Source organism: Perissodus microlepis, chromosome 7, assembly GCF_051167445.1.
Source record: "Perissodus microlepis isolate ML-2025 ecotype Zambia chromosome 7, ASM5116744v1, whole genome shotgun sequence".
Classification (NCBI taxonomy): domain Eukaryota; kingdom Metazoa; phylum Chordata; class Actinopteri; order Cichliformes; family Cichlidae; genus Perissodus; species Perissodus microlepis.
This window is the reverse complement of record NC_140467.1, coordinates 64,867,679-64,887,129: the sequence shown is the minus strand read 5'-3', so window position 1 is coordinate 64,887,129 and position 19,451 is coordinate 64,867,679. Positions and strand designations below refer to the sequence as shown.

General features: G+C 43.7%; 1 protein-coding gene across 2 annotated transcripts in view; it reads right to left on the bottom strand.

The window, feature by feature from the left end:
- The window catches only part of LOC146384672 (sodium channel protein type 4 subunit alpha B-like), a 44,866-nt gene that overhangs the window by 10,731 nt on the left and 14,684 nt on the right, over nucleotides 1-19,451 (bottom strand). Inside the window, exons 11-27 of one of the 2 annotated variants that reach the window (XM_084936724.1) lie at nucleotides 19,186-19,389; nucleotides 17,317-17,416; nucleotides 16,909-17,138; nucleotides 16,191-16,262; nucleotides 16,008-16,109; nucleotides 15,593-15,940; nucleotides 15,338-15,503; nucleotides 14,223-14,395; nucleotides 13,585-13,648; nucleotides 12,555-12,709; nucleotides 11,069-11,242; nucleotides 8,074-8,175; nucleotides 6,871-7,155; nucleotides 6,663-6,716; nucleotides 6,386-6,523; nucleotides 6,036-6,140; nucleotides 2,426-2,696 (exon numbers count right to left, since the gene is read on the bottom strand). In XM_084936724.1, coding sequence (XP_084792850.1) covers nucleotides 2,426-2,696; nucleotides 6,036-6,140; nucleotides 6,386-6,523; nucleotides 6,663-6,716; nucleotides 6,871-7,155; nucleotides 8,074-8,175; nucleotides 11,069-11,242; nucleotides 12,555-12,709; nucleotides 13,585-13,648; nucleotides 14,223-14,395; nucleotides 15,338-15,503; nucleotides 15,593-15,940; nucleotides 16,008-16,109; nucleotides 16,191-16,262; nucleotides 16,909-17,138; nucleotides 17,317-17,416; nucleotides 19,186-19,389 — 2,743 coding nt within the window. The remainder of the gene's footprint in view (nucleotides 1-2,425; nucleotides 2,697-6,035; nucleotides 6,141-6,385; nucleotides 6,524-6,662; nucleotides 6,717-6,870; nucleotides 7,156-8,073; nucleotides 8,176-11,068; nucleotides 11,243-12,554; nucleotides 12,710-13,584; nucleotides 13,649-14,222; nucleotides 14,396-15,337; nucleotides 15,504-15,592; nucleotides 15,941-16,007; nucleotides 16,110-16,190; nucleotides 16,263-16,908; nucleotides 17,139-17,316; nucleotides 17,417-19,185; nucleotides 19,390-19,451) is intronic. The other variant, XM_084936723.1, reaches the window with a different exon arrangement.

Genomic DNA, 19,451 nt, shown 5'->3' with positions numbered 1-19,451 from the left:
TGCGTATTCATAAATATAAAGTGGGGGTATACATACAGTGGTACATCAATAGAAGATAAATAACAGCTGGATGAAATATAGGGAATGTGCACTAACTAACCGAAAACGCTCGGCCACACAGCTAAGTTTTTAACTGTGATTGAAATGAATGGATGGAATCAGAGGCGTGAACGGCAGCAGGAAGATTGTTCCAGAAGCTAGGACCTGCCAGGGCAAAAGCACGGTCACCTCTGGTCTTTAGCTGGGATCTAGGCTGCACCAAGAGTAACTGTCCTGATGATCTTAGGGCTCTCCTGGGGATATACGGATTAAGGATATTTGACGCAGTTGGTAAAAACTAGATTTAACTACCAAGGATCAATGTTCCCTCTAATGTTTCATGTGTCTGAGCGAACACACAAACTCCCTGAGCGTCCCTTGGACTACTGTGAGCACCAGCAGACGTGTGCACTGTGGTCACGCCAGCATCGAATCCATCCAACTTACATGGTTTATTAAAGTAATCAAATTACAGCATTTACATTTATCTTAGACGACTTTTAATTAACTGCTTTAGCCCACTTACAATGTTTTAGAAAAATTGGTTTTGTAGCATGTTAACACTATTGGAAGTAAAAATAACTTGAACTCCAGTTTTGAAAACACAACTTTGTTTTTTTTTTTATAAAGCTCTGACTTGTATTATGACTCTGTGGGAGAGAGTCTGTAACTCTGTCTGCAAAATACAGTAAATAATGACCAATGTTGGGCAATTAATTATATAGTTACTTCTTCAAAAGAGTAACTGAGTTATGCAAACAACAAAGTGTTTTGCAGCTGTTTACCTAAAAATGCAGCCAAGGCGTTTTTTAAACAAACATTTCAAACTATTTACAGAACAATCAGCTGTTCTGCATCAAATCTGATGCCACACAAATTATTTGTGTCACTCCAAAAAATAATTTCTGTCCACTATGAGATGAAGGAGAACAACAGCCTGATACCTGCAGGCCTGACAGCAGCAGATGTAACACTGCTGTAACACCTGTAACACTCAGCAGTCGCCTCATTGTTCTGACACACAACAGAACTATTGACTACACTACACACTAACTACACAAGATATGTGCTAAACGTCGCAACACACGACAACACACTAACTACACACTCCAAACACGCTAAACGTCACAAATCTCTCACATCTCAAAACTCGCTCTCTCGCTCTTTTTCTGCTGTCTTCTCGCTCTCTCTCTCTCTCTCTCTCTCTCTCTCTCTCTCTTGCCGTCACTCCTAAACTTCCCCCTTCCTAAACAACTGTTGCCATGTTGCCATATCATTTTTTGATTGGTCAACATGGTACATTTTTCGACCAATAGGAAAGGGAGAGGGGTTTGGTGTTGTTTTTGCTCACAGGCTTTCGAGCGTTTTCCTCATAAAACACCATTTTTACCGTTTCTTCCTGCAGTAAATATAAACAACGACAGTATTCAGGAAGAAAACCAAACATTGCAGATATTTTTATCATAACTCTGGTTTTACGTGGCTGATCAACACAATTTAAAAACTGGTATAACGTCCACACTTTTCCCGTCAGTTGTTCCATCTGTCCTGCTCACATCTCCAATGGTTGTGCACGTTGTCATTAACGTGGCTTCACTCCACATCAGCCGCTTTGCTCGATAAAACACCGGCACATAAGAACGCTGTCAGAGCCTGTCAACCACGTTGATTAGCTGCATATATACGAATGTGAATCGCATTATTGGCTGGACTATGGGATAAGGCGGCATCGTTCTAATCCCATACGGGAGCAGCCAGTCACTGACTAACACTGCAGAACAGGATTGTTAAAGTTTTAATTTTAATTTCAATTCAGGTTAGATTTTTTTTTTTGTGCGCAGAGACTGTGCCAGCAGTGCGCAATTGCCCATGCGTGCAGCTTAGAGGGAACATTGCTGAGGTACATTTTTCGACCAATAGGAAAGGGAGAGGGGAGAGGTTTGGTGTTGTTTTTGCTCACAGGCTTTCGAGCGTTTTCCTTATAAAACACCGTTTTCACCGTTTCTTCCTGCAGTAAATATAAACAACGACAGTATTCAGGAAGAAAACCAAACATTGCAGATATTTTATCATAACTCTGGTTTTACGTGGCCGATCAACACAATTTAAAAGCTGGTATAAAGTCCACACTTTTCCCGTCAATTGTTCGTCTGTTATCCTTGACAAATATTTTCATTGTTTGATCTGAAACATGTAAGTGTGACAAACATCAGGAAATCAGGAAGAGGGCAAAGACATTTTAAACTGCAGAAACGATGACACGGACTGACTTTAGAGTAAAAACAGGGAACATTGTACTTCCTGTTACAGCCCGCAGACATTTGCAGTAACTAACCAAACGGAGATCAAATAAGAAAAGAAGATTGTTTCTGTGTGTAGGACTCACCTATAATGGACAAAGTGAGAACCACAAAGTCCACAATGTGCAAGACATTTCTGAAGTAATGCTGTCTGAGTGCAATGATCTTCAGGATAAACTCAACAAGGAAGATGGCCACAAGGATGAGATGGATCCAGTGCAGGACAAGTGACTTCTCCATACTCTGATCATCAGTCTCCACCATTAGAACCACCATGTTGAAGAAGATAACCACCACCATGAAGATCTCAAAGTACAGAGCGGTGACCAGGTCAAACAGCCAAGCCAGGCAGCAATTCTGGAGACAAAGACGTAAGCTTTAAACACTCCGGCAGTCAGTCGGTTTGCTGACACTGCAAATAGTTTTCAGTAAAAACCCTCTTACAGGAGAAACTTTGTGATTCAATGTTATCTTAATCACTGCTGAAACAGAATTTGTTTCTTCACCTCCACAGTAGGAGGCAACAGGCTAATATATGAAGGCTGGTGTAAGAGTCTGATTGACAACTGATGACTCTCTCTACTGCACAAAATGAGACTCGTCCTTACAGTCATTAATCTGACAGCTCTAACATTCATTACCTTTATTACTGCAACGTCTCCATACGTGCCTTCACGTGCTACATATGAACATATATCCATAAGTATCTGGACTCTGATGCGTATTTTAGTGTCTGCACACCGTGAGTTTTAAAGGTTTGTAAAAATATTCCATCAACTGTTGTTTCATGCAGTCCCCCGTTTTCAGAGGCTCAAAGGTGACAAACAGTAAAGCCCATTCCCTCATTATTCAATGAAAGTTTAAGCAGTTACAAAACCTGAAACTGATTCAAGGTGTTGTATTTAGGATCAGAGCATCTAATTGAGTCAAGGGGATTCTTGAGGAGGTTGGTGAAACTCTTTGAAAGTCTACGATCAATACAGAGAGTTTACAACAAGATGCAAACTACTGGTTACACTCAAGAAGTGCTAGAATAGATTTTACCAGAAAACATCTAAAGGAGCGTGCACAGGTCTGAGAAAAATCTTTGGGCCAATGGAAGCGAGATTAACTTTCAAATCAAATCACTTTTATTGTCACATCACATGTGCAGGTACTCTGGTACGGTACATGCGAGTGAAATTCTTGTGTGCAACCTTCACAAGCAACAGAGGTGTGTAAAAATACAATAACATAAGAACAAGCAAAATATAAGAATGGCTAAATCTGAGAATTATATGAATAAATATATGTACAATATAAGAGTGTATGCGCATTACTGAATGTGTATACTAAATATAAATATCTACGTGTGTGTGTGTGTGTGTCTATACATATTTTAAAAATTAAATAGAATAAATAAAATATATAAAATATACAGAGGTTGGTAGTTGGACATGTGCAAAACAAGTGGCATTTATATACAGTGTGGAGTGCAAAATGTTGAAGTTCCAGTAGTGAAGCTGAGGTGTCTATGAAGTGTTCAGCAGTCTGATGGCCTGGTGGAAAAAGCTGTCTCTCAGTCTGCTGGTTCGGGACCGGATGCTGCAGAACCTCCTTCCTGATGGAAGTAGTCTGAACAGTTTATGGCTGGGGTGACTGGAGTCCTTGATGATCCTCCCCGCTTTCCTCAGGCACCGCTTCCTGTAGACGTCCTGGAGGGAGGTGACCGTGCATTTACGGACTTCCTAAAATCCACAAAGCTGTCCCACTCAGACCTATTGTCAGTAGTATAAACTCAGCCACTTACAACATTGCAAAACACCTTGCTACCATCCTTGCTCCTCTTGTGGGGAACACCCCACACCACATCAAGAACTCCACCGACTTCACCGACAAGGTCCAGAAACTTACCCTGGATCCAGATGAAACCATGGTGCCCTTTGATGTAGTCTCTCTCTTCATACCCACCACGGAGGCCGTGGAGACGGTCAGAAAACGACTACAAGAAGACAGCTCCTTGGAAGACAGGACCAACTTCACACCCGATCAGATCTGCACACTGTTAGACCTCTGCCTCACCACAACATACTTCAAATACAACGAAGGCTTCTACAGACAAAAACATGGCTGTGCCATGGGCTCCCCCGTGTCACCTATTGTAGCCAACCTTTACATGGAGGAAGTGGAAAGGAAGGCTCTTGGCTCTTTCAAAGGAAGAGTACCCAGCCACTGGTACAGATATGTAGATGACACCTGGGTCAAAATCAAGACACAAGAAGTGGAATCCTTCACTGCGCACATTAACGCTGTGGATAAAAACATCAAGTTCACCAGGGAAGACACAAAGGACGACTGTTTGCCTTTCCTGGACTGCACTGTGCACATTGAAGAGAACGGCAAACTCAACATCGAAGTTTACCGGAAGCCCACACACACAGACCAGTACCTCCTCTTTGACTCCCATCACCCTCTGGAACACAAACTTGGAGTAATCAGGACCCTACACCACCGGGCAGAACATGTTCCCTCTAAGCCTGAAGGAAAAAGAAGGAACACACACATGTAAAGGAAGCACTCAAAACATGCGGTTATCCTAACTGGGCGTTCATAAAGTCAGCAAAGATGCACAGAAAAGAAGACCAGACACCAGCGAGGGAGGATAAGAAGGACAGACGCAACAACATTGTCACCCCCTATGTAGCCGGTGTATCAGAGAAACTCAGGAGGGTTTTCTCCAAGCACGACATCCCGGTGCATTTCAGACCCAGCAACACGCTCAGACAAAAACTGGTTCACCCGAAAGACAAAACTCCAAAACACAGACTTAACAATGTGGTGTATGCTGTACAGTGCAGCGAGGAATGCCCAGACCTCTACATCGGAGAGACCAAACAGCCACTTCACAAGCGCATGGCACAACATAGAAGAGCCACCTCCACAGGACAAGACTCAGCAGTCCATCTGCATCTAAAGGTCAAAGGTTACTCTTTCGAGGATGCCAATGTTCACATTTTGGACAGAGAGGACAGATGGTTTGAAACAGGAGTGAAAGAAGCCATCTATGTCCACTGTGAGCGACCATCTTTGAACAGAGGCGGGGGTTTACGACACCAACTGTCTGCCATCTATAATCCAGTTTTGAGATCCCTCCCCAGACGCCTTAACATCCACTCACATCCTGGGCCATCTGACCTCAGGAAATCATATGACAGGGTGGGGCCGGGTTTCACAATGAGCTCACCCGAAACCCTGGATGATTGTGACCCACACCCATTTTCACACCTTGGCTCATGTGATTAGGTAGAGGATCATCAGGGGGTTCTTTGTCCCTCTTTGGGGGGAAACTCCCACTGGGTTTAAATCTGGGACTCTCCACCATTTGACCTTAGAACTGAAGAAGCTTCTCGGATGAGAGGTGAAACGTCTTCAAACAACTAACGGTTCTCTTTCCAAGCTCCTTAGATTCCCATTTCTTTGGCATTTTTCACAAATTCAGCAAAAGAGCTCAAAGATACAACTTGAAACTGGCTGTTTCCTGAGTTGTGCATCATGTGTGGACACAACATTAGTTCATCCCTTGAGTTAGGAGCCTCTTTTATGCCTGAATGGGTCAGAGTTGGGTAATCTTCTGAAAGTGGTCGGGTACAAGGACTGGGCTGAAAATGAAAATCAGCCAGCAGTTGACAAAGACTGAAGAACTATGTCTGAACTGACCTGAGGTCGTGGAACGGTTTTGTTGCGTTTTTCAGAGAATCGTTTCTTTATGGTCCTCAAATATTTCTGCTGCTGGTCCGTCACAAAAACATGTTTCCCTCCGAAGTAGAGATGAGAGACAAGAGCAAAGTTAACTGACAGAAACAGGAAGAATGAATTCAGCCAACACTGGAGCTTCTACAGACTGATACCCAACTGTGTGTGTGTGTGTGTGTGTGTGTGCGTGTATGTGTGTGTGTGTGTGTGTGTGTGTGCGTGTGTGTGTGTGTGTGTGGCTGTGTGTGTGTGTGTGTGTGCGTGTGTGTGTGTGCGTGTGTGTGTGTGTGTGCGTGTGCGTGTGTGTGACCTATCTTGTGTCTCTGCTGGTGGATCGTATCAATGATGACTCTAATGAAGAGGTTCAACGTAAAGAAGCAGCCGATGATAATGAAACAGATGAAGTACAGGTACATGTACACATTGATCTCGTAGTGCGGCTGGTCTTCCACCTACACACACACACACAGACACACACACACACACACACACAGACACACACACACACAGTGGTTTTAACACACACACACAGTAGTAATATACCAGTAATAACAGCAACAGTAACAGTACTGATCCAGCGTGTATACTGACTTGTCTGGAGTCCACAGCTGCATACATGATGTCCATCCAGCCTGAAGATGTCCCCTGACCCACAATCAACACAGAGTTTCATTAGAAAAACAATGAATTCAAGCTGTATTACTAAATGATACTGATTTTAGTTAGCTTGGTTATGTTTTTTCCACACAGTTGATGGTTTTATGCATTCTAACTAACAAGTTAGAGTGTTCACACTGACCATGATCAGCAGCGACAGGAAACCCATCCCCACATTGTCAAAATTAAACGTCCACGTCTTCCAGTTGACCTCAGAGAAATTCTGATCCATCAGTGAAAAGCATTCAGTCTTGTTGTTCACCACGTAAAAGTAGAAAAGCTCCTCTGAAGTCTCATTGTAACAGTAAGAAAACTTTCCTGCAAACAGATTCACTCCTATCACGCTGAAGACAAGCCAGATGACCAAAATCACCAGCAGCATGCTGAACATGGAGGGCAGCGTCACGGCAAGCACCTTCAGCACCACCTGCACACAGACAGAGAGACAAAAAGGTCTCTGCTGTGAATCAGCTCACATCCAGTTAATAAGCTGCCTCCACGTTGGCTCTCCATCCAACAGGACTTTAGTTCTGCCAGGAAAGTTCACTATTAGCTACTGAAAGACCTGAAAACCTGTAAACAAAAACTAAGCAAATGATATACAACGTAAACAATCATTCAACTTGGGGTGTAAATTGTGTGACATGCAACTGGTTTTATACTAGAGCTACAAGGCATTGATAAGTCCTGGTAAGACCAGTCGCCTCTCACACCTCTGTCATTAGGACAGCTACACCCTGGGGAACCCAGTCTTGTGCCTGGCTGAGCAAACGGAGCACAGCCGCCAGTCTGTGGAGTAACCTCCTCAAGTATGGAAAAACTTTCCTCTGAACGTCAAAGGACAGTGTGTTCTTTTTGTGTGGTCATACAGATTTGGGAGGCTGAATAACGGGTTGGCGATTAAAACTCACAAATGCAGACCTGCACGCATTACTGAGACAAAAGTGATAAAGTCCTTCTGCTTACACCAGCGATTAAAATACCTGGGCCACGTCTGTAGGATGGACAACCGAGAAATAAGAAGACAAAGATTGTTTGATGAACGCTCCCCGAGTTGGGTGAGATTGAAGAAACTGTTAGGGATAGATGCCCTGCAAATAAGGAGAATGATGATGGATAGGACAAACCTTCAGTGTCTATGGGAAATAACAGACACACCCTAAGGAGTCAAATCTCCTAAAAAGGGAACACAATGATGAGTAGAGCAAAAGAGAAAGTCACACGAACCCTACAAATCATTTAACAAGCAAAGAATTTTATAAATATTTGATCTTCTTTCTCTAGCAGAAGAGTACACCTACATCCTGCTCGGCAATGTCTGTATCTGTATGAGTGCCTGCCTCACCCTCATGCCCTTGAAGCGAGACGGGACCCTCAGAGTCCTCAGAGCTCTCAGAGGCCGGCTGGTGTATCCAAGCATGTTGCCCATCAGGGAGAACAGAGACACCTAGAAGACAGCACACCGGTGACAATGTGATCCACCTGTCTCTAATAATCGGCTACAAGCCACAGGCCTTCGAGATGGCAGCTGTTAAACATTACTTAAAACCAACCCCTTGTCCCAGCTGTCTTAGCTAATTATAGGCCAATCCCCAGCCTTCATGTTATCGATTCTTGAAACAGTAGTTGTCAACAGCTAACAGATCATCTGCAGAGGAATGGCTTATTGGAAGAGTTTCAGTCAGGTTTCAACTGTAGGAAATCAGGTCTTTACTCTGTCTTTTGTATAATGAATCTGTAATGATCTTTGAATGGTTTCTGATGCAGGGTACTGTTCTGCTATCATTCTGTCCAGTGTTAGTGCAGCCTTTCATACCATTTACCATAACATTCTGCCTGACAGGCTTGAGGTTTAGGCTGGTGTATGTGGCTCTGCCTTAGGTTTTCTTCTTACTTATCTGATAGGACCGTCTCTGTTAGAACAAACCATTGCCTCTGTTGAAGTCATTCTGATAAAAGTTGTCATTGTTGTGTTTAAAACTCTAAACCTTTTCTTGAACTGCGTGCAGATATTTTTCCTCCCCTACATCTAGCATGGTGGGGGATGCTATTAGCTATAGCGTTTAACTGCAGGCACGCTTGCATGTAAGATTCTGGTTTCCTTATTTAGTAATGAATGTTTACTTCCTGCCATTTATGGGCTCACCTGTGCTTGTATATGGTGGACCGTTCAAGGAGTTGAGCCATATACGGGCTGTAATATTGGATTCTTCTCTGGCTTCGACTTGCATATAAAATCTTCATCATATTGCTGTTCATTTCATTTAAGTAACATTTCTAAGTTATTTTTAGACTATTGTAATAACCTGTTTTCCAGCTTGGACAAATCATTGCTTTCTTTCTTCATTCACAGACTCTGGATTTTTTGGTTGTTCCCTGTAAATGACTAAAGACGAGGGGGCACAGAGGCTTTCAGTCTGTGGCACCAAGGCTGTAGAACAGTCTACCACCACAACTACACTTAGTGGACTCTGTGGACTAAAATCTTTGTTTAAACAGGCTTCAGAAGTTTTATTGGAATGATTATAGGTTTATTTATTTATTTTAAAACTACCTGTTTATTTTATTTTATCAAATCTTTTTATTGAATATTTTAGCACTTAATGTTCAGATTTATTTGACCCTTTTGTGTACAGCGACTCTGTGAAAAGTGCTTAATAAATAAATAAACTTAATAAATAAACTTTTCTTACTACTCATAGAGTTCACAGCACAGAAACAGCTTTAGTGAAGGTTACAAATGATCTTCTTATGGCCTCTGACAGTGGACTCATCTCTGTGCTTGTCCTGCTAGACCTCAGTGCAGCGTTCGATACTGTCGACCATAATATCCTATTAGAGCGATTAGAACATGCTGTAGGTATTACAGGTACTGTGCTGCAGTGGTTTGTATCATATCTATCTAATAGACTCCAGTTTGTGCATGTAAATGGAGAGTCCTCTTCACACACTGAGGTTAATTATGGAGTTCCACAGGGTTCAGTGCTAGGACCAATTCTGTTTACATTATACATGCTTCCCTTAGGCAGCATCATTAGAAGACATAGCATACATTTACACTGCTATGCAGATGACACCCAGCTCTATCTGTCCATGAAGCCAGATAACACACACCAATGAGTTAAACTGCAGGAATGTCTTAAAGACATAAAGACCTGGATGGCCGCTAACTTTCTGCTTCTTAATTCAGATCAAACTGAGGTTATTGTACTCGGCCCTGAAAATCTTAGAAATATGGTATCTAACCAGATTCATACTCTGGATGGCATTACCTTGGCCTCCAGTAACGCTGTGAGGAACCTTGGAGTCATTTTTGACCAGGACATGTCCTTCAACGCACATATTAAACAAACATGTAAAACTGCTTTCTTCCATTTGCGCAACATCTCTAAAGTTAGAAATATCCTGTCTCAGAGTGACGCTGAAAAACTAGTTCATGCATTTATTACTTCCAGGCTGGACGACTGTAATTCATTATTATCAGGAAGTCCTAAAAACTCCCTGAAAAGCGTTCAGTTAATCCAAAATGCTGCAGCAAGAGTCCTGACAGGGACTAGAAAGAGAGAGCAGATTTCTCCTGTTTTGACTTCCCTTCATTGGCTTCCTGTTAAATCCAGAATTCAAAATCCTGCTCCTCACATACTCTTAAACCAATAAGGTCTTAAATCATCAGGCCCCGCCTCAGATGGCCCCGCCCCTCCCTGAGCCTTGTTCTGCTTGAGGTTTCTTCCTGTTAAAAGAGTTTTTCCTTCCCACTGTTGCCAAAGCGCTTGCTCATAGGGGGTCATATTATTGTTGGGTTTTCTCTGTTTCCTTAACACTACTGTAGGGTCTTGACCTTATAGTGTAAAGCACCTTGAGGCAACTGTTGTTGTGATTTGGTGCTATATAAATAACATTGAATTGAACTCGATTAAATTGAACTGACCTCATTGTACAGGAGAGCAGTGAAGCAGCAGCAGCAGGTTCATCTTACCCATCCTGACTGTGTGCTGTTAGTTTATCTGTTCAAACTGAAACAACCCCATTTCTTTACTACAACGTCAAATACTGACATCCTGTCAAAGCCGCCCACATCTCAGACATGAACAGCCCGTCCTTTAGCTTCAGTGCCATCACCAATGCTGAGGTGGGTCTATGATCCCCAGCTCCACACATGGTTAAATGCCCCACATCATTTTTCGTTCATTCCAAGATTTAGTCAGAATGCTCTTACTGATACAACCCTCCCCATTTACCCAGGCTTGGGACCAGCACTAGGACAACACTGGCTTGTGGTCCCTCCGTGACTGGCTTTGTAAAATACTGCCAATAATCGGTGCTGCCGATTGTGCTCTTACATCTAGGATGAGGAAGTCGAGCCAGCACCAGAAGCTTGTGAAGTATTTCTTGAATCCAAAAGCGATCCACTTCAGTAGCATCTCCACCAGAAACAGGAAGGTGAACACCAGGTCTGCAATCTTCAAAACTCTCTGCAAGACTGGACGATGCCCCAGGTAGATGTCCTCAAAAACCTGTTCACAAACACACGCCTGTTTACTCACAACAAGCAGCATATGAGACGATCTGAGGACAACCACTGTCATTCTAGCAGTGTGACCTTCTGGTTTAACAGACGACCTGCTGTCCTGTTTGTTCTTCATGAGCTCTTCTTTTCTGTCTGTGTTTTTTCCCACCACCCTCCGACACATCCAGGAGATGGCTGTTCCTCCCTGATTCTGGTTCAGATGGAGGTCTCTTTCTGTTAAAAAAAGGATTCTTCCTTCCCACTGTCACCAAGGGCTGCTCTTGTCATCTGATTGTTGTGATCCTCTCTCTAATATTGTAGACTGTGATCATCTGCAACTCTGGCGCCTTAGTGAGGGGATGTTTTGTGTCTTTTAGAGCAGCACCTCTGCAATAATAAGACATAACTTTTCTACCCGTGAACAGGAAACCACCCCAACAGCTCCAAAACCCAAAAAGGTTGATTCAGTTCCTCTGAACGTTTTCAGTGGGAGAAACGTTTCATCATCATCAGGTGACTTCTTCAGTCTCAGCTGACTGCAGGTTTCCAACCTTATAAACAGTAGATTGCACAAGCAGATGACACAACACAGAAAAGCCACCTCGTCAGGCCAGGACTCTGCAGTCTATTCACACCTACAGGCCAGTGGACACTCTTTCAATGATGAGGATGTTCACATCCTGGACAGGGAGGAACGCTGGTTTGAAGGCGGAGCCAAGGAGTCCATTTACGTGAAAAGGGAAAGACCATCTCTGAATGGAGGAGGGGGCCTAAGGGTACATCTGTCACCATCTTACAATGCTGTGATTGCAGCCATTCCCCAACTCTCTGTGAATGGGACTCATGGTTATTGATCAATCGTCTTTGATCAATGGTCAAAAGAATTTGCATATTAACGATGAAGGAACTGACCTCCCAGCCCATTGTTCCTTCAGTGGTGCTAGTTTCAGTCAGTGTGCAAATGTCCTGTTTATATGGTTGGAGACCTGCAGTCAGCTGAGACTGAAGAAGTCCCCTGATGATGAAAGTTTCTCCTGAAAACGTTACGACCAGGTGTACAGATTCAACCTTTGGGATTTACTTACCTGGATGATTGAGCATGCATCAAGACACTGATCCAAAAGTGATTTCAAAAACCAAATCAACTGTCTGTGGGTTCATGCAGGTCGCTATCAGTGCCATATGTTTAGCTCAGTGGTTTCAGTGTGGAGTTAAGCCAGGAAGATAAAACGTGTTCATGTCCGAGTGAGTTCAGGGTTTGAATGTGACATGAATTCATAATGTATATTGTCAAATATGTATTGACAATGTCTGTTTACCAGAGCTGCACAGCTCAGCAGGATGATGAAGACGATGAAGCCCTCAAAGAATTTGTGTTGCACGATGCAGAGGCAGGCTCTCCTGAAGTTAGACCAGACCCTGCCGGTACCCTGGGATGTGTCTATTTCCAGGAACGGACAGCAGATGTAACAGCCTGAAACACATCAGAGGCGTTGCTGACTGATTGGCTTCTGTTCTCTTGATGTAACGGAAACAGCTGCAGTGCAGGAACTTTGATATCATCTCTGTATGTCACAGTTTGTTGAACTTTTAAATTGGGTCTACATCATCCATCAAACTGAGGCACTGAAAACTAAATCATGCACAGAACCAAAAGCTGCAGTTCCTCTAGCAGAGGCTCCAGCAGTGAGCCAGTCCCCATAGATTTAACATGTCCCTATGTTAAAACTTTACAGCACAAATAAACATGTTTACAGCCTGAGACCAAATCCATATCCATAATTTCCCCCTTTCATGACAACTGTAAGAGAGTGAGAGAAGGTTTGTATTGAGCCTTAAAGTTGGCATTATTAGGGGCGGGGCCTCTTTGACTAACAGGTGGATGGTGACACAGGCGGGTGTAGCTGCTAGCTGTCTGCCAATTGCAGTCCCTGAACTGGACCTCTGGACCATGTTTGTGCTGTTGGAGCCTTTTGGATCATTTTTATTACAATTACAATCATCTGACCAATAATATGGCTGCTGTGAGGTTAACTGGACCAACAGACATTCAAGAACTCTGAGGTCCAGTTTCAGGGACTGAAACTTGAGGATTTTATTTGGATGTTACTGAACACTAATTAGCAGGTATCCGAGTCTGTGTGATCCAAATATGGTGAAACATGAACACGTTTACCAAAGCTCAGCATTTACGTAATTACTCTCACTGCCAGAAGATGGAGACAAAGGTTTGTCACTGCAGGTTTAAACTATTTTACATATAATAATTTGATATAACAGTGTGTGTGTGTGTGTGTGTGTGTGTGTGTGTGTGTGTGTGTGTGTGTGTGTGTGTGTGTGTGCTCATACTGTTGCAGCAGCAGTCCTCAGGTTCTGGATGCGTTTCATCTTTACGTTTCTGCATGACGTCACACTGCAGACACAGAAGTTCACAAACATAAATAAACTTTAATGTCCTAGTTACTTTAAAATACTGTCACCGGACTAAGTGTTCACACTCTGAAACCTCACGCGGTTTATGTCTCGGGTCTTTACTGTGTCTGTGAATTCAGGATGGCTGATTTCAGTCCTGTAAAAGTCTGATGATCACCTGCAGCTTCTTTAAACTGTTGCAGTGATTTTAACATCAGCAGCTGCTGATGAATTTCAAACTAAAACCTGAACTTTACACGGTCCAGTCGTCTGCTTTAAACCTGTGTGCTGTGGATGTGTGTGTGAAAGCAGTCTCATCGCTGTGTTTCACTCAATTCATCATAAAGACAACTGCAGTTATGCTGAAGCTCTGATGATGCTGCGATCACATCGAGTGTGGAGAGATGTTCTTCATGCACAGGGATCACAGTGAGGAAAATAGCACTGTGTAATAATAAATACACAAACATGTTTATCTGCTGTTCATACTTGAGGCCGAAGCTGCGTCACACATCAGTATTTACTTTTAACATGAAATTCTGCTCTAGGATCAAAAACAGTAGAATCTGCTTTACATGCTGCGTCTCCTTTTCTTGTGCATTTTCAGGCGTCCTAAACTCGATCTCAGCCACAGCGACGGGGGCCTCCCAGGCGGCCATGTTCGTGTGGTTATCATCGAGGGTCAGCTGATCTGAGCTCACAGAGCTTAAGGCCAGATACTCCTCCTTGTTGTCTTTTTCAGAGTCACCTGCAAATGAGGAAAACATGAAAATATTTTCAAATTAAAAGCTCTAAATCTAAAACTTAAAAAAGACACAGAAATCCAAATACAATCCACAGAAAAAAAATAAACCACTAACAACAGAGTATGTGAGAGGATGACCTGAAACATGAAGGCAACACTGCCTCAAACCTGCAGTCTCTCTAATGTCCAGCAGGTGGCGACTCCTCTGGTTGTAACCTGAACATTTGCAAGTATATGAGAAAATGAGCTTCGTGTTCACCTCATCACTCAGCTCACTGAAGAATTTATGGTCTCAGTCACTAGTTTGAAGTCTTGTTGAGGAGAAGGAAGCACGGGAGGATTTAAGTCAAGACTACAATCCGCTTTATATTTAACTACCAATGAGTAGTGAGCAGAGTCCCTCACTGTCGCAGTCAGATCCAGTTTGTAAACATCCAGTTTCAGGCTTCAAGACAGGGCTTCACTAAGTCTTAGTCTTAAGTGTATATTTATTTTTCTACTCCTTTTATATCCATTTATTAGGGTTTTTTTGCACTGATGTAACCGGACCCTCGTCGTCTTGTCTTTATATGCTGCACTGGCTGTAGCAGTCAATGCGCCCCAGGGCAGCTGTGGCTACAATGTAGCTGGCCATCACCAGTGTGTGAATGGGCGGATGACTGAATGGAGTGTAAAGTGCTTTTGGTCCATAGGGGACTAAGTAATGCGCTATACAAATACAGGCCATTTACCATTTGCCATTTAGCGGAGATGACAATAAAGTTTAGCTTGACTTTGACTAATATATTACCTCGTTGTGGCTGTGCCAGTGTTATAGCTACATTCCATGTTAATAATGCAGACCCCCAAAACAGCAATAAAGTAATGGCACAAAACAAGCTCCTTGGATTACTGTGACCTGGATAACTGAGAACCTACAAAGACAAATATACAAACAAAAACCACCTTTGTGATCTTGGTCAGCGTAGTTCTTCCCCCACAAAGTCCAGATACTCTTGGGGATCCAGGTTCTGGTCTGTTTCATGGTACTCTGCAGGATGTTTGTTGTTTTGTCTTCTGAAGCCACCAGCTGATCATTGATGAACAATAAATTCAGGAACAGATGTAGGATCTGCAAACAGACCAGGAACTCATTCAAAAACTCCTGATGGACTAAGGTGGACTGGGTCATTCTAGGTTGTTGAGTGTAAAGAGACTCACCAGCAGCTTTCCAACAATCAGGACAATCATGAAGAAGGTCACACACATGCCATCATTCGAGACCTCCATGCAATCCCATAAAGACTCTAAACACAGTCCACACAAGACCCTGAAGACAAGCATGAAGGTGTGGAAAAAGTCTTCCATATGCCAACGAGGAAGCTGGCAGTCAAGAGAAATGCGACAGATGTTAGCTTTGTAGTCCGACTGGAACAGCTGCACGCCCGCCACAGAGAACATGAAGACCGTGATGAAGAGAACCAGAGTCAGGTTCCCCACTGAGGCCCAGACGATCTTCAAAAACATGTGGAGCATCGGCCACCAACGGGCCAGCCGAAACACTCGAAACTGGACAAACAGAAAGATACGTGAGAACCGATGATGATGGTGACAGTAATGGTGATGTTATACTAACCGGAAGAAAACTGCGCAGCAAAGATAGACCCTCAACGTCAGCCAGTCCCAGCTGCACCAGAGAAATGATGACGAGGATAAAGTCGAAGATATGCCAGCGCACCTGTAACCACGATAACAATCACAAATGTTTCTTTGAAAATGGCAGATCGCTGAACTGTTGAGAAGAAACTACAAATTTGACCTGGAAGTATCCATGCAGGCCCAGTGCGACAAGTTTGATGATCATCTCAGCTGCAAAGATCCCATGGAAGACCTGCACAGTTCAAAGGGGTCAGAGGTCACAGGGTAGAAGCATGTTTTGCATCCAATTCATCCAACCATCGGCAGACAGGCGGACGAAAAACCTCGAACACACCGAGTCCCGTGCAGAAGTAGAAGTTCCAACAAAACAATAATTTTCCTGTGAAATGTCACACATGTAAAGGTAGATCACTCTGACCAGGCATCACTGTTACTGCAAAAAGACTCACGGTGTAAATAAACCTCAGCAAAGCTCCCTCTGAATCCCAGCTTATCTTTACTTTTCTCGAGACTTGCCAGAGGTTTATACTGTACCCCCGTTACATTTTTACCTCACTGTGCTGCTTTTCCTCTCAGTCATGCAGGTCGTTTACAGGTTTGTACCGTTGGTTTGTTACCATTTGTGATGTAGTTGCTCTGAGTGGACATTTTAAACCACTCTTGCTAGGTGGCTGAAGAACCCGCTAAAAGCATTCATCACTAAATTGGTCATGGAGGCACATCGAAGAAGAACATATGGTCCCTCCGACTGATCAAGTTTACACCAAACTAAGGGAGCAGAATGGAAAAGTCCTGATTTTGGCCTGCAGTGAAGAAGCTGCCATTAAATTAACCAAGTAGGAGATAACAGGATCTGCAGACACTTCTTCAACACTCACCAGATCAGCGATGACCAGGGTCTCCATGAACTCCTCCATCATAGGGTAATATTCCATGGCTGTGAAGATGGTGCTAACAATGATGCAGATGATGATGACCAGGTCAAAGAAAGGGTTCGTGATAAAGGTGTGAAACTGCTGTTTGAGCCATCGCCAGCAGCCACAACAGTCCCCCTTCAGGAAGGCGTCAGTGCAGGTGCAGCACAAAGGCCGGTGGTGCTCCTCTGCCTCTGCAACACAAAGCTACTCTGTGAGGCCACAAACTGTGTCAGCATTAAGTTGTCTGCAGAGCCTCGGCTCTTTGTGTTTGTGTACCTGTGACTGCTCTCAGTAACGGAGCGTGTTGTAATGTCCTGTCCCAATGAAGGAAGGTGGAGGTTAAAGAGGTGGAGGTAAATACCTGTTTACCTTCAACGTATTCTTGCTTAGTAGCTCGTATACTGGCAGCTGATTTCTTCTTCTGCAGTGAGTCCTGTTGCTCTGGAGTCTCTGCCCTGCTGGAAGCCTGCTGTCCATAACAAAACACCCAAACTCAGTTATGCTAAATGACGATTTGAGCAGAGCCATCCCACAGTACTCTGAACAGTTTCCAAACAGGGTTATTTTGTCTCAGAAAGGTCATGGCTGACACAATAAGTTGAGAAGAAGCTGGTGAAAGGTTTTTGGAACAGCTGGATTTTAAATGCACACTGGCATCAGCTGCCGACAGGTCTGCAGGATCGGTCACATGCTAGACACAGAAGGAAGGATATTTTGATGAAGAATAGGACTTGTTTGATATATGAACAGAACTAAAGCCCGATAATAGACCTACTCGTGTTATTCCAGTACATTTTGTACAGGTGTGGAATGTTTTAGCAACACTGGCAACACCTGGGCCTAGTGTGCCAGTGCTCTACGAAAGCTGTCAGAGCTCAGCTGTTGGTGTGGCTCTCCTCCTAGAGACACACACCTTATGGTTATTTTATATTGTTTCTATTGTGTTGTTTACATATTGTTGTGATTTACATTGCTGTGCTTGAGAGTCGTCATCTACTGGAACCAAAGTCCTTGTATGTGTCTGCGCATATACACGGCCAATAAAGGCAATTCTGATCTCCCTTTTGTCGTGGCCATGGAGCCCATCAACCTGCTCAATGAGGCCTGTTGGACCTCAGCCACAGTAACTGGGGTTTCTCTGTGGTCTCTCTGAGCATCAGTTCTTGCCGTGAATTTGCTGCAATGCCCAGTGTGGTATCATAATGAATCATTTGTTTATATATGCATAACAGTTATTATTAGTACAGGCGTCTTAAGTTCATGTTTATTTCTCTGGAGAAGCGCACAGAGTAGGTTGATTGTTGAGATAGGGCATTGTGTGTTGCTATACTAGTGAGGCCAGGAAAGGCGGTTGTTAGGCTGAAATTGTTAAATGTTGCCATTATTGTACTTAAATTTGTAAGCCTGGCCTTAAACTGTACGCTCAGAGACATTCTTCTGTTTCTGTTGCCCTCCCCAGCCTGTTGAATGGTGAGGGGGGCTATAGTGTAACTGTAGGCACATCCTCAGCAGGAAGTCACACAAACGTACCCCCATCCACACACACTCACTCACGTGCACATGCAGACACACACACAAACATGCTCGCACATGCATACACACACACGCAGTGTTTTAACCTTTTGTGACCATAGGGGTTTTTTACAGTGGGTGTTTGTGTAAACTGTGTGTCACACAAAAAAAAGGCTGCAAGCGGGGGCTGGTTCTTTGGAGTAATCTGAGCTCGAGGGCAGAAGGGCTGCCCCGAGATCCTCCCCTTGCTGTAGCATGTGAAAACCGATCGATTGCTGTTCTGTATTTCTTTCTTCACGGGAATCAGTCTGAACCAGCGGGCCTGCTGTAGCGCAGACCCAACAGCGGTATTGAGTCTGTTCCAGAAGTCGAGATAAACGTAAGAATTTAGAAGAAGAGAGGGCTGTAAGTTAGGTAGACGTAAAAAAGTTGCACCTGTAACATGTGACACAAGGTTCAGCAAATAAGAAGCAACTTTATTCCCGTGTGTGGATCATTGATTCCTGCTTTTGTGTTTTTGAAGGTGCAGCACCCAGTCCTGGAGAGAATGTGGTATTGTGTTAGCACACACCTGGATGCTCCACAGCAAACTGACAAAATCTGCTGTTAAAGAGGTGCACACACTTACTAATGACCAACCAATGAACTAAATCTGATTAGATTTGATTAGTATTTGGCTGCTCATTGCCCTCCTAATTCCTGTGGAAGCAGTGAGTCCTTACTGACCTCCTCCTCCTCTCTCCTCTTCAGCACCTCCACAATCCGTCCGAACTCCTCTTCTCTTTGTATGGCCTCGGCATCTTGAGTCTCTTCTTGCTCCGCTCGTGTCATGACAACCACCGCCAAAATGAGACTGAGCAGGAAGAAACAACCCGGGAAGAAGACGAACAGAAAGACGATCAGATAGGATTTTCCTGCAGCTCGCAACGTCTGCAAAGGGACAGACAGGTGAGAGAAACGGATGAGACAACCGGAGTACTGGGAGGAGCCTG